This window comes from Balaenoptera acutorostrata, chromosome 3 (assembly GCF_949987535.1).
Source record: "Balaenoptera acutorostrata chromosome 3, mBalAcu1.1, whole genome shotgun sequence".
Lineage (NCBI taxonomy): Eukaryota > Metazoa > Chordata > Mammalia > Artiodactyla > Balaenopteridae > Balaenoptera > Balaenoptera acutorostrata.
Genome location: NC_080066.1, coordinates 96,858,814 through 96,873,874, shown reverse-complemented (window position 1 = coordinate 96,873,874; position 15,061 = coordinate 96,858,814). Strand labels below are relative to the sequence as shown.

Here is a 15,061-nt window from a genome sequence, read left to right as displayed (position 1 = left end):
AAAAAATAGGGAACTGGTTAAATAAATTATGGGACATCCATGTAATTGAATATGTCATTAAAATATCAGAGGCCGGTTTTAGAAAAATGACATTATAGTATAAAAATATTCTTGCTATATTAAGGGAATAAAAGTTACAAACGGCAGTGTGGTTCTAGTTTTATAGTGTGTGTGTGCGTTTAAAAAAACCCACCGAAAGGGCGTATCTTAGCCATCAATTGTAAATATCCTTAAGCAGTGGGATTATGGGTGGTGGCTATTGTATTCTTGGTGCTTTTTGGTATGTTCCGTTCAGTATGTACATTTTTCTACCGCTAACGTGTGTAGGAAATGACACAATGAATGTTTGTTTTTAAGACTTTTGGAGGTCACTGGTTGCAGAGGCTCTCCTACTAATCCTTGAGTCCAAATTCATTGACGTTTTCCTTGAAAGTGGCTCCTGTGCCTGTGTGCAGTTCACCACGAGCAGTCTCCCGCTCAGCCGGGTTGTGCTCAGCTGCCGCAGGCACAGGGCCTTCTGACCTCCTTCTTCCCCTCGACAGCTCCCTACCTGAGACTCTGCACTGACATGCCCTTTTACCTTCTTTACTTACACTTCCATGTTTTGTTAGGAGTCGTCACGATATTTCTGTTGTGCTGTGCTTCTGACCTCGTTGGTATGGCTTTGCAATCAGTAGCTGACCTTTGCTATCAGCTGCAGAGTGCGGTCTGTGTTTCCCTTTTGCAATGATTAGTAAAGATGCAAAGCAAATTCTTTCAACAGATCTCGGTTGTCCTTGCTCTGTAGTGATTATCCTCAGTGTGTGGCCAGTGGTTATCTATGTCTATGTGTATAGCTAAACCAGTTACAATTAATTTTTAAGAAAAACATTGAAGTCATGCCAAATATTTTATCATCTAAAAATAAATATGTCTCTCATCTATATTTTACACCTATAATTTTTTTTTTTAGAACAAAGCGAATTTTTTCTAGTGTGGCTTATTTTCACTTATGCAAACATCCCAACTAACAGTGCTCATCCTGTAATTCCCTAGTGGATTATGCTTTCATATCTAGGCTCTAAATAAAATTCTTTTTCTTCTGCAGAAAGTGGATCTCTTCAGCCTGGGAATTATCTTCTTTGAGATGTGCTATCATCCCATGATCACAGCCTCAGAAAGGATCTTTGTTCTCAACCAACTCAGAGATGTATGTATCAGATGTTTTAATGCCTCAGTTTCCAATAACCTGAATCTTAGCATGGACATTAGAATTTGATGCAGGGTATTTTTCTGGTATTTATAATGTAGAAAGAAGTGGTCCTACTATAATTTTCTATATTTCTAGTAAATGGAAATCCACCTCTGCTTATGCACTTACAATGATAAGAAACTTACCCCAGTTTTATTTATTTTTGGAATCATACTTGAAGATATTGCTAGGTTATCCTTTTTAAAAATATCTGGAGATTACTCTTGATTTTTTTTTTAATTTTTGAATTTTATTTTATTTATTTTTTTATACAGCAGGTTCTTATCAGTCATCAATTTTATACACATCAGTGTATACATGTCAATCCCAATCACCCAATTCAGCATACCACCATCCCCACCCCCCCTCTTTTTTCCCCCTTGGTGTCCATACGTTTGTTCTCTACATCTCTGTCTCAACTTCTGCCCTACAGACCGGTTCATCTCTACCATTTTTCTATGTTCCACATACATGCGTTAATATACGGTATTTGTTTTTCTCTTTCTGACTTACTTCACTCTGTATGACAGTCTCTAGATCCATCCACGTCTCAACAAATGACTCAATTTTGTTCCTTTTTATGGCTGAGTAATATTCCATTGTATATATGTACCACAACTTCTTTATCCATTCATCTGTCGATGGGCATTTAGGTTGCTTCCATGACCTGGCTATTGTAAATAGTGCTGCAGTGAACATTGGGGTGCATGTGTCTTTTTGCATTATGGTTTTCTCTGGGTATATGCCCAGTAGTGGGATTGCTGGGTCATATGGTAATTCTATTTTTAGTTTTTTAAGGAACCTCCATACTATTCTCCATATGGGCTGTATCAATTTACATTCCCACCGACAGTGCAAGAGGGTTCCCTTTTCTCTACACCCTCTCCAGCATTTGTTGTTTGTAGATTTTCTGATGATGGCCCTTCTAACTGGTGTGAGGTGATACCTCATTGTAGTTTTGATTTGCATTTCTCTAATAATTAGTGATGTTGAGCAGCTTTTCATGTGCTTCTTGGCCATCTGTATGTCTTCTATGGAGAAATGTCTATCTAGGTCTTTTGCCCATTTTTGGATTGGGTTGTTTGTTTCTTTAATATTGAGCTGCATGAGCTGTTTATATATTTTGGGGATTAGTCCTTTGTCCGTTGATTCATTTGCAAATATTTTCTCCCATTCTGAGGGTTGTCTTTTCGTCTTGTTTATGGTTTCCTTTGCTGTGCAAAAGCTTTTAAGTTTCATTAGGTCCCATTTGTTTATTTTTGTTTTTATTTCCATTACTCTAGGAGGTGGATCAAAAAAGATCTTGCTGTGAATTATGTCAAAGAGTGTTCTTCCTATGTTTTCCTCTAAGAGTTTGATAGTGTCCAGTCTTACATTTAGGTCTCGAATCCATTTTGAGTTTATTTTTGTGTGTGGTGTTAGGGATTGTTCTAATTTCATTCTTTTACATGTAGCTGTCCAGTTTTCCCAGCACCGCTTATTGAAGAGACTGTCTTTTCTCCATTGTATATTCTTGTCTCCTTTATAGTGAATTCCACCATTCTGTCTTCCAGGTCGCTTATCCGTTTTTCTGCCTCAGTTATTCTGCTGTTGATTCCTTCTAGTGTAGTTTTCATTTCAGTTATTGTATTCATCTCTGTTTGTTTGTTCTTTAATTCATCTAGGTCTTTGTTAAACATTTCTTGCATCTTCTCGATCTTTGCCTCCATTCTTTTTCCGAGGTCCTGGATCATCTTCATTATCATTATTCTGAATTCTTTTTCTGGAAGGTTGCCTATCTCCAGTTCATTTAGTTGTTTTTCTGGGGTTTTATCTTGTTCCTTCATCTGGTACATAGCCCTCTGCCTTTTCATCTTGTCTATCTTTCTGTGAATGTGGTTTTTGTTCCACAGGCTGCAGGACTGTAGTTCTCCTTGCTTCTGCTGTCTGCCCTCTGGTGGATGAGGCTATCTCTACTCTTGATTTTAAAGCAAAGGAGGAATCCAAAAATTTTGCATAATATCAATATAGTTACAGCAGTGAGAATGGGTTATAAGGATAATGGATATTTAGCTCTAGAAATTAAAGGTTCCAGCTGAATGGACCTCGTATAGTAATGCCTAAAGAATACCACCATGACCAGAAGGTAAATGGGGGTCTGGGGAAAATGTCAGCCACTTGAATTTTTTTTCCCAGTGAGATCTCCATTTGTGTTCTTGGGATTGATCCTTGCCCAAAGGATCAGTTGGCCCAAAGTAAACTGTCATTGCCCAAACTAAAAGGGACTCATGTTAGTGTGCGAGGTCCAGGATGCCTATTGGAAATGGCATTAAGATGACAGTGGAGAATAAGGTTTGAGTGAGGGTGATTTAGATTCACATATTCATGAGCAAGAGATACGGAGCGTTTTCCTCTTCCTTTCTGAGCAGAGCCAAGCAGGCATGTCTGTTAGGGTAAATCACATACAGTGTAACTAAGAATACTCCACTAGCTATCTTGGAAAAGAGTTTAATGGTTTAACTGCCAGAACAGCGTGGGCAGCTGTGTTCATAATGTATCAGAGGGCAGCTGTGTTCATGATGTATCATAATGTATCAGAAGAAATGAAGTGATTACTGTGTCCTTGCCTTGACTTGGAATGCTCTTCAAGGACTATGTCCTTGGAGGAGTGCCTTTCCTTAGTCTAAAATTCATGTTTGTTCCCTCATTTCAAGAATATCTCAACTGCCAAGTTAATGTTACGACTGAGGTCTTTTTTACCAGAAAGGTGAGAAATTTGGGGCTAGAGGTTTTTGTGTTGTTTTTCTCTTACTCGGTATTGATGGTTTGGTATTTCTACCCTTTTTTAATGTTTGTTTAATAAAGCTACTTTGTCTTTCCCTGAAGCCATTAGATTTTAAATACTTTGTCCTCAAATGAGGTGCTTTCTGTCACCTAGGCTGTCATTTGGGTGAAGTAAGTATTAAGATAATATGAATGTCCTTGGAAGGATGGGCATTGGGTTTCGTGATGAGTTTCACATCCGTCTTCCCTTGTGAGCAAATTTTCATTTCTGTATTTGATTTTCTTACCTCTGGTGAATAAAATGCTTTCACTGTGGCAGTCTGCCAAGCACTTGCTGATTTGAATATAATATTTTTTTTAGCCTACTTCGCCTAAGTTTCCAGAAGACTTCGATGATGGAGAGCATACAAAGCAGGTAATTTTCTGATGCTTTAATTACTGTGTTCTCACTCTTGGGTTTTAATTACTCTTTTTCTTCTTCTTCAATTAGTAATCTTCTGCCACTCATTCTCTTGTGTCATGGGAACAACGTTGGGAAAAAATATCAAAAGGTGGAGTACTTAAAATGTATTTAGACTTGAAATACACCATAAAAATGCCAAGGGCTGACATAGAAAATTAACAAACTACAGGGTTCTTTTTTGTGATTCATGATGCTTTTGAAGCACTGTTTGGACCCTTGGCTTAGCTATTGAAAAAAAGAGAATGCTCTTACAGCTCATTGTTTTAGATAAAGCTTGGAACTTTAAGAAAAGAAGAATATATCTTAAAACTACAATTTTGTTCTGTCTTATGGTAAAGTAGCTAAAAATTGTAAAGGGGAAGACTAGACAGCCAGATGTTACAGTAATTTAAAACAAAATAATTTCTCTTCCATACTACAAGTGTGTGTGTGTGTGTGTGTGTGTGTGTAACTCATGTCATAGTAAATATTGGCATCTGGCTAATATGAAAGAATCATTAGTGAATTTATTATAGAGCTTCTGGTGTACCTTTCTTCTTAATGCTGGCTTTTTGTCTTAGTGAAGCCTTCCATGGTTAATACTCTTGTCATGTAGAAGTTTATTCCTTAAACTGACTTCTTCACAATTATAATCAAGGCAAAATCCCTTATTTAAATTATTAATGTTGAGAACAGAAACCTAGCTAGAACATTGCATTAATTTGCTGTTTCTTGATTATTGGTTATGTATCTGGATGGAAAAGTCACTTAACTTTTCTAGACTTTAATTTTCCTCCCCTGTAAAATAAAGGTATTAAGTACCCTTTATTTATACTAGCACTAACATCCTATAATTCAGTAGCGTTTAATGTGACATTTGTTTATGGCTCGAGGGACCCATTCTGCCTCAACTATTGAATTAGTAAAGAACCATTAGAAAATACATTGAGTTGTGTTTCTACTTCTTTTGTTAGCTGTTACCACTGATTCGAACTGAGTTGTTCCCCATGTTTTGGGGTGTCATAAGTAAATATTCATATCCCAGCCTTTCCCTGTAACAAGGTCAGTCTTATTCATTATTTCCTCATGTTGGCAGCTGTGGTGGTATAGGAACTTAAACCACAGACACAAGTGCAACTATACACACCATTTGTCACGACAGTGATTGCCCTCCTGTCACAGGGACTTACCGGGCACCCTTGAGCATTTGCATTTGGGCTGTATAAACTTAGCACCACAAGCAGTGCCACGGCCACCTCCCACGTCACGTTGTTGCTTTTTATCTGAAAGGGGGCAGCATAGAAAATGCTTGTAGACTGAGTATAACACAGTTGTTGCCACATACAGAAATTAAGCAGTATTACATACAGTCTGTTTTGCTGAATAGGATATTATTTTTACCAGTTTAATTTAACATACATTTTCATAAAGTTATATCATGTCAGTTCCCTTCTTTATGTGAAAAATAATTACCTGTGTTTTTATTTTAGCCTAAAACCGGGGGTAGGGATTTGGGGGAGGGTATTATAAAGTTACGTGATTAGAAAATGCTTAATGAGGTTCATCTAAAAATTGAGATTTTCTGATCTCAGGTATTCCTCTAACTCCTTATAAATCTTCATTATAAACAAAAGAATTACAGAATCATTATGGAGCCTTTCAAAGGTTTACATTGCCTTCAAATAGTTCCCTGCTTAATCAGGTAATAGCTGTGAAGGTATAATAAACCAGTAACATAAGAGAATTCAAGAGAATGGTATCAATACAGATAACATAAATGGAGAATGAAAAATGAAAAGCTGTTTTATACTGCTTTAGAGATTCTAGAAGCTCCTATGTGTTAGTTTATACTAAAATTAAGCACCTAAAAATACTTGCTTTATATTCTTGTATCGTTTTTGATACAGTAGTTTAGATACAGTGTTTAGAAGGTCTAACTTCTGCTTCTATGTAGTTGTTGAGTTGAGGGTTTTTTGGTCCTTTATGGCAGGGAAGTATAAGAAGGGCCTCTTTTAAGAAAGACTCATATTACATTGTTGCACAATTCTGTGACCATAATGAACTACAGGGGGAGAATGACAAATTCAGAGATTTCAGAAATACCAGTTAACATGCACCAACTAAGTGGAAGAAGTGTGTCTCTTTTGGACCTGAACCAACCACCGATTGTCAGGAGAATCCCTGAGCACCTTCCACTGCACCCGTCCCCGGGGTGCCTGGGTTTCGTTGTAGAAATCTGTCATCTCCTGGCTGTTGAACCACGATCCGGCAGAGCGGCCCACGGCCACAGAGCTGCTCAGGAGCGAACTGCTGCCTCCGCCCCAGATGGAGGAGTCGGAGCTGCACGAGGTGCTGCACCGCACCCTGGCCAACGTGGGCGGGAAGGCCTACCGCACCGTGATGGCCCAGACCTTCTCCCAGCACATCTCCCCCGCCGTCGATTACACCTATGACAGCGACATACTGAAGGTGGGCCTGAGCCGTGCCTCGAAAGAGTTTCACCTGGTCCACAAAAGGGTGGAGTCACTTCCTCGATTTTCATGCAGTCCTTTAATGCCTCCAACATAAGTTCTTTTTTTTTTCTAATTGAACTGCAGTTGATGTACAAAGTTGTGTTAGTGTCAGGTGTACTGCAAAGTGATTCATATGGATATGTATGATTCGTTTTTTCAGTTTCTTTTCCATTATAGGTTATTACAAGATATTGAATATAGTTCCCTGTGCTCTACAGTAGGTCCTTCTCCAACATAAGCTCTTAATCTGAGGTCTGTATATGCAAAATGTGTGCATATGCATTATTCCAGGAAGAGCCACACTTTTTTTAATCACTTAACTTGAAGGAGTTCCTGACCCACCGCCTACTAAAGAGATTAAGAAGCGGTGCTTTTAGAGACTGAGCCCTGGCCCAGCTGCCCAGTGCCAAAAATACCCAACCAGCTCAGATCCAGATCCGGTAGCCAATAGCTCCCAATGCTGGCTGCACGTCAAAGTCACCTGTGAGGCCCTTTGACGATACAGAGGCTCAGGCCCTACATCCGATCTAGTGACTTGGAATCTAAGTGTGAGGCGCTTCAAGAATCTCAGAGCTCCCAGGTGGTTTCTGAAGCACAGGCAGGTTTAACATTCAACATCTATGTTCAACATAACATTCAACATCTATGTTCAACATAACATTCAAACGCCTTCAACATTTTCTTGTTTAAAAACAAAAACGGTCTGAAACAGTATAGCAAAATGTTAAAATTTGATAAAGTTGGGTGAGTGAATAACATGTATTTGTTATATTCTCTCTCTGTTTCTGTATGCTTAAAATAGAACTTAAAAGAGTAGTAGAGAAAGCAGTGGTAAGGTTTGTGGAAAATCAGTATAGATTTCAGGGGCCAGTTTTTCTTTGCTGGCAATATGAGACATTTGCAGGATTATGGCTGACTTTTTAATTTTGGGGTTTTTTGCTTATCTATTATTTCTAAATTTTCTATAGTGAAATAGTACTACTTTTATAATACGAAACAAATGAAAAAGACAGTTATTTACAAAATACACAAAGACCTTGTAGCTTTCAAGAGGCCCACTATGAATTACCTTAGTATATGGGAGGGGGTTTGACGCTGTTAGGTGTTTGACTGCTACAGTATCCCTGAAAGTCCTCGGGGAGAATTGTGTAGTACTATATGACTGGCTCTCTCTGAAAAGTGTACCTCAACGTAAGAGCTTGGACTTTAAACCTAGGCAGCCTTCCTAAAGTAGGACGTGTTGCAAGACATGTGGTTTCTTCTCTCCTGAATATGTTCAAAAGGGGAATGACTTGTTGAGACCTCTTTTTGATCTTGGGAATAAGCAATGTAATGCCTACTGCAAGCCACAGAAAAGTATGGTAGGGGATCCCTTTGATTAGGCTTTGATGACATTTTAATTGGTCATATCTTAGGGCAGCTTCTCCATCCGTACAGCCAAGATACAGCAACACGTGGGTGAAACCATTATCCGCATCTTCAAAAGACATGGTATGTCCTTTTTAAAAAATTATGTGTCTTCTCAAAAGATGTTTAGTTTCCTCATCAGAAAGTACTATTAATGGATTTGGGTACAACCATATTTTACTTTTAAATTCAGTTCTAAGTTGTTGACACCTGTGAAATTTAAGCTTATTTTTATAATTCAGCTTGCTGAGGAGAAACAAATTTGAATATTACAACCTTGCCGCTAAAATACAGTTGGTTTGTGGAGTCAGAAATAGGACTGAATTAACAAACTTAACCTTAGGTGAGCTTTCCATTTAGAGAATTGAAGATAAACTGATTTCAACAGTCCCAGTAGCAGATTACTCAACTGTCAGGTCTGTGTTCATTTTAAGTTGCGTCTGGAAAGAATGAGAACCTGATGATTAGTTATTTTTTCTCATTGGGTGTAGGAGCTGTCCAATTGTGTACCCCACTGCTGCTTCCCCGAAATAGGCAAATATACGAGCACAATGAAGCTGCCTTATTCATGGACCACAGCGGGATGCTGGTGATGCTTCCTTTCGACCTGCGGGTGAGGCTGGGAACATTCTGCTGACAGCGCGTGTGCCATGCCTGGTCCCAGGGGTGGCACCTGTATTAAAGGATGACCCCCACCATCCCCCCCCAGGCTTATATTCTTAACGTCAGCTTTAGGAAACATAATCTTACAGGAGTTATCAGGGTGAGAGCATTGTGGGAATTTGGTAAACATTTGACCCTGTGTACATCCACCTGAGTGCTGATGACCCTAGAAACCTGAGCCCTGTATTGCAGGTGCCACGTCTGCATGTCAGTGTTGAGCTTCGCCAGGTGACCACAGCAGGCTAACCTGGCCAACTTAGACACATAAATGGAGTTTTTTTCTTTATTTCCTGGCTAGGTCTTCAGTAGCTTTCTAACATGCTAATGTCTAGAACAATTAAATTCTTGTAACAGCAAGCATCTCTGTTAATTATGTGTGCTGAATTTTGCTCATGCTTGCTTTCTTATCCCCAGGGTTCCCTTTTGACAGCCGTACTCTTACCAGTTGATCACTCACATGGTGTTGGCTGCTAACAAGCCCATCTGTACTGTACATGCATGTAACAGACAAGAGGTTAATATCCCTAATGTACAGAAAGCGCTTACAGGTAGAGAGATGAGCAAAGGCTATAACCAGGCAGTTCTCCGAAGAGAAAATGCACAGGGCTGATAAACTTCTGAAGGATGTTCAGCCTCACTAATAAGGAAATGCAAAGCAAAGGTATCTGAACTTCACCCATCAGACTGTTAAAAATATTTAATTGTCCACAGATGACAAGGGTTTAGGAAAATGGGTACTTTCATATGTTGCTGATGGGAATGTAAGTTGCTAAACCTTTAGAAGAATAATCTGAAAGTATTTAATAAAATAAATGCACATACTATACCCTTTGAGCTAGCAATCCCACTTTGAGAGATTTACTTAAAGAAATAACACATCGGTATATGAACCTTAAAAGGACGTCCATTGACAATTTATCATAGTGGTCAAAAACTGAAAACTGCATGTTCACCAATAGGAAAATGGTTGAATAATTTATTATGGAATATTAAGGAGGTAAAAGATCAAAATACATATATATTTAGATAGATCCATACCTATATTTGATCTGTAGAAATGTCCGTGGTATATTGTTAGCTGAAAAGAAGTATGTTTCAAAGGAACTCTAATATGATTCCATTTTTTTTTTTAATTTATTTATTTATTTTTGGCTGTGTTGGGTCTTCGCTTCTGTGCGAGGGCTCTCTCCAGCCGCGGCAAGTGGGGACCACTCTTCATCGCGGTGCGCGGGCCTCTCACCGTCGCGGCCTCTCTTGTTGCAGAGCACAGGCTCCAGACGCGCAGGCTCAGTAATCATGGCTCACGGGCCCAGCCGCTCCGCGGCATGCGGGATCCTCCCAGACCAGGGCTCGAACCCGTGTTCCCTGCATTGGCAGGCAGATTCTCAACCACTGCGCCACCAGGGAAGCCCCCATTTTTATTATATAGAGAAAGAAAAAAGTTTAAAAAAGCACAACTGAGCGTGTGCATAAAGTGCACTGTGTGTTTGCGTGTACCCAGTATGTGTGAGGTAAATACATGTTCCCACATGCGTGTGAACAATGACACATACCAGCTTGTTTGTATCACCAGAGTGACGTGTCAAAGACTTGAACTTTTGACTGTATTTCTCTGGAGGGAGGTCTGGAATCAGGGCATTGTCTTTTTTGCTTATCTATGTTTTGTTTTATGGTTTAAGAAGAAATTCCTTCCATACCCTCAGATTTAGTTTTTCTTTTATAGTAAGTCAAGTGATTTGGGATTATTTTGAGTGAGAGGTAAGTAGGTAGCATATCAGACACTTGGGCTCTGTTGAAGAAAGGATAGAAGGGCAAACCTTTACATAGCTATACTTAAAACTGGCTTCTTCTTCTCTAGACATTAGGACACTAAAATGCAGATTTTTAAACATCAGCTCTCTTTCTGTGAGCTGATATATTCAGTCCCCCAAAATAAAAAGTAATTGCCCTTTGAGAATTTGACCCATTGATTAATGATACCATGTCAGATCTCTTGAGGCAATCTGATAATGGTTTTATAAGTTGTGGTGATTATTAGTGAGTGGTTATTAAGAATTTCTTCTGTAAGATCTACAGGAAAGTCAGTAAATTCACCATAAGAGGTAATACCCGGGCTTCCCTGGTGGCGCAGTGGTTAAGAATCCGCCTGCCAATGCAGGGGACACGGGTTCAAGCCCTAGTCCAGGAAGATCCCACCTGCCGCGGAGCAACTAAGCCCGTGTGCCACAACTACTGAGCCTGCACTCTAGAGCCCGCATGCCACAACTGCTGAAGCCCGCATGCCTAGAGCCCGTGCTTCGCAACAAGAGAAGCCACCGCAATGAGAAGCCTGCGTGCTTCAACGAAGAGTAGCCCCCACTCATCGCAACTAGAGAAAGCCCATGCACAGCAACAAAGACCTGACTCAGCCAAAAATAAATAAATAAATAAATTTATTTTTTTAAAAAAAGAGGTAATACCCATGTTGATTGCATTAAGTGACACTTAAAAAAATTCACAATCAAATAACTTGCACTGATTTTAATTTGGCATAATAAAAAATTTAGCAGAGTGTGTTTAATAGTGAATTTTTCTCAAATTCAAAAACCTAAGAAATGCACAGTGAATAAGGTTGGCGGTACATCCAGCAGTGCGGTCGGCTGCTGACTGACCAACTCAGAAACATTCCAAGGGGTGTGAATGGCAAGCAGTGCACAACTTTCTGAATATTCTACAAACCACTGAATTGTAAACTTTAGAAGGGAGAACTCTGTGGTATGTGTTACAACTCAAAGCTGTTATTAAAAAAACAAAAGGTGGTTGGCACATGTTGACATTGACCTTTGAAACTTTATTTTTCAGGTTCCTTTTGCAAGATATGTGGCAAGAAATAATATATTGAATTTAAAACGGTAAGAAACAATGGGGGTTCATTTGGTGGATGTGGGAAAGAAACTAAGGAAGAATGTTTCATCATCTGTGATCCTTACACAGTAAAGAATTTGGAGTTTAAAGTATTGAGCTTGGAAAATGGTCAAAAAGCCCAGCCCCAGTACCCCTTTCTATGATCAGGACCAGCAGCCTCCCCTTTGAAGGAATGTAGCAGTTGGGTAGGTACCTGAAGCTCCCACAGTCTATTCTGTGCCTTCTAAATGTCCTCAAGTCACATGACTAATTATTTTCACAACCAGTTGCTTGGAAAAACATCTGGCTGTTCTTGATCACAGATGGCCCCTTTTAAAATTTAATTGAAGGGACAAGTGGCCAATGGTCTCTGTGTGAAAACTGCCTACAAAGGTAAATGCATAAAAGCGGCTTCTGGAGAAGTGGAGTAAACCCAGCAGGAATGCTGAACGCCAAGGACCTCCAGGCACTTACTGCTGGGGAAAGGTTTGGTGTACATTCAAATACCACAGAAGTCAAACACCAAGAGCTTCATAAATTGGAGCAATATTCCTGTCAACGAGGCAGCCGACTTTGCAGCCTCTTTCCTAAACAAAATCAAAGCTCTTTACATGCTTTTATCCTCAGTTCCAAGTGAACAGTTAATATTCATAGTCCTAAGGTGTGGGGATCACTGTGTAGAAAGCAAACACTTAAGATAAAATTATTTTTGTTTGTAATTTCATCTCTATTTCAGACATTAAAAAAAAAAAAAAAAAATTAAGCCCTGTAGTTTAATAGTGGCAGCACCGGGAATTGGAACCTAGATCACAAGGCAAGACTATTCTGGGCACATCTATCTTTATGTTTTCTTAATCATACTACTGATTAATTTTTTCACATTTGTTTATTTTATCTTATTCAACAATCTCTTACACATATTTAATTCCAGTAAGCCAGCAGTCCCCAACCTTTTTGGCACCAGGAACCGGTCTCATAGAAGACAGTTTTTCCACGGACAGGGGGGTGGGTGATGGGGGGGATGATTCAGGCGGTAATGGGAGCGACGGGGAGCAGCCGATGAAGCTTTGCTCACTCAACAGCTCCTCACCTGCTGCTGTGCCGCCGGCTGGGGACCGCTGCAGTAAGCAGTGACCTTAGAAATGCGGGTTTCTCTCTCCAGATACTGCATAGAACGCGTGTTCAGACCTCGCAAATTAGACCGATTTCATCCCAAAGAACTTCTGGAATGTGCGTTTGATATCGTCACCTCTACCACCAACAGCTCTCTGCCCACCGCTGAAATCATCTACACCATCTATGAAATCATCCAGGAGTTTCCAGCACTTCAGGTTCCTCCCCATCTCCTAACATCCCAAGGTTATCCCGCTAGATAGAGTCCTCTGCCGAGTGCCGTGGGAAAGCCACGACCGCAGGACTGCTCCTCAGATCGTGCTGGCAGTGAATCTCATTGTTACTCCAAGTACCCCGGGAAAGTCTGATGTACCTTTTGAGACTTGTCTCAGGCTCTTACCTCTGCCTTGACCAGAACGGGTTTTGTTTTTGTCTCTTTGGTTGCGGGGAGGGTGTTGTTTCTCCATCCATTCTTCCAAAATTTGAGGAATTAGCCTAAGATTCCTAGGATGCTTTGAGCATGTTGAGACCCCTCAGCTCCCTCCTACACCCAGGCTCTTAACAACCAGCTTCACTTTGCATAGTCTCTGTGGACTACCCAGCCAATGGAGACTGCTGTGAGCACAGTGGTGGCTCTCCTCTGCCTTTCCTCTCCATCCCGCACACACGCCGTGTTCACCCCGCCACCGTGAACACCCATCAGTCACGGTGTGCCCCTGTCCAGAAGGACCTCTCTATCCAGCTGCAGTTGGGGCCCTTTCTCCCACTGCATCTGGCTCAGCACACGGCTCGCCACCCTGCAGATGTTCACTGATTGACTTGTGTGCTTATATTCCACCAGCCGGGCTTATAGGTCAGTCACTGTTGAACCAGGTCCTCTCCCTCTTTGAAATCTGTGTCGGCTCGCTCAGGGTTTTGAACATAGCTGGAGACCAAAGTATTTCTGATGCATATAATAAAGTATTAAATTATACTCTGACCACACAGTGCAAGAAGAATGTATATGAAAAAGTAAACTAGAAGGCACTATGCTAAAATTCAGTCCTTCCATTGTGTCAGGTTGGTGGATTGGTGATAAGATTCTAGATTTGGTCATGTGCATGTATTGCTTTTATAATGAAAATAATAATTTCTCTATCCTAGGAAAGAAACTACAGTATTTACTTGAACCATACCATGTTACTGAAAGCAATACTCTTACACTGTGGGATCCCAGAAGATAAACTCAGTCAAGTCTATGTTATTCTGTATGATGCTGTGGTAAGCATTTAATTACTTTGAGTTGATATTGAAGGATAATAATAATAGTTCATGGGTATTTTCTTAGTGATGTAACCATGAAACTGAATTGGGACTTTTATCTCCTTCCCTTATTGCTCTAAGGTAAAAGAACCGACTGGCTTTGATTCTGTCAACAGTTAACAAGTGTTGGTTGAGCTTTTATTCTGTACTAAGCCTTGTGCTGCTAGTGACCTCCAGGGTGTTTTTTTAAGGGTAACTTCTGAAGATTGAATTATCTTATTTAATTTAAAATATAATAGAGTTCTTCACTAACCTACTTCTGGAGGCAAAAAAATCACTGAGTAGTTGGTCCCGATACTTGCCAGTAATAATTTTTAAGAAGAGTTAACCTTTATTGAACATATGCCATGCTCAATATTTATGTGCCAAGCATTGTTCTTAGCCCTTTACATGGATTAACTCACTGTAATCTCACAAGCACTGTTACTGTCCTTTAGAGAGACCAAGAAAGGGAAGTGTTAGTTTTGAGAGTAAAAGACTTATGCCCTGCCCTTATTTCTTCCAACCTGTCTGAGCTTATCAGTGAAGTCATTTATAGACTTGGATTGGTTGAACTGGGGGAGACTGGTTTAGACCTCTCTTGGGGCCTCGTTTATCACCTCCTTCCTGTGGGACTAGGGCAGCATCACCTCCTGTTACTCTTCCTCACGTAACCACGTCACAGTGCTCGTTACTCTCTAGTATGTGTGCAAAGCCTGGAGGGGAAACAGTGAAAAGCTTAAATAGTATTATATATTACAGCGC

General features: G+C 40.1%; 1 protein-coding gene across 2 annotated transcripts in view; it reads left to right on the top strand.

Moving 5' to 3' along the window:
- Positions 1 to 15,061, top strand: part of EIF2AK4 (eukaryotic translation initiation factor 2 alpha kinase 4) — a 108,846-nt gene that overhangs the window by 69,850 nt on the left and 23,935 nt on the right. For both annotated transcript variants that reach the window (XM_057542039.1, XM_057542038.1), the window contains 8 exons: positions 1,088 to 1,189; positions 4,356 to 4,409; positions 6,669 to 6,905; positions 8,365 to 8,440; positions 8,848 to 8,969; positions 11,861 to 11,910; positions 13,065 to 13,233; positions 14,159 to 14,275. In XM_057542039.1, coding sequence (XP_057398022.1) covers positions 1,088 to 1,189; positions 4,356 to 4,409; positions 6,669 to 6,905; positions 8,365 to 8,440; positions 8,848 to 8,969; positions 11,861 to 11,910; positions 13,065 to 13,233; positions 14,159 to 14,275 — 927 coding nt within the window. The remainder of the gene's footprint in view (positions 1 to 1,087; positions 1,190 to 4,355; positions 4,410 to 6,668; positions 6,906 to 8,364; positions 8,441 to 8,847; positions 8,970 to 11,860; positions 11,911 to 13,064; positions 13,234 to 14,158; positions 14,276 to 15,061) is intronic.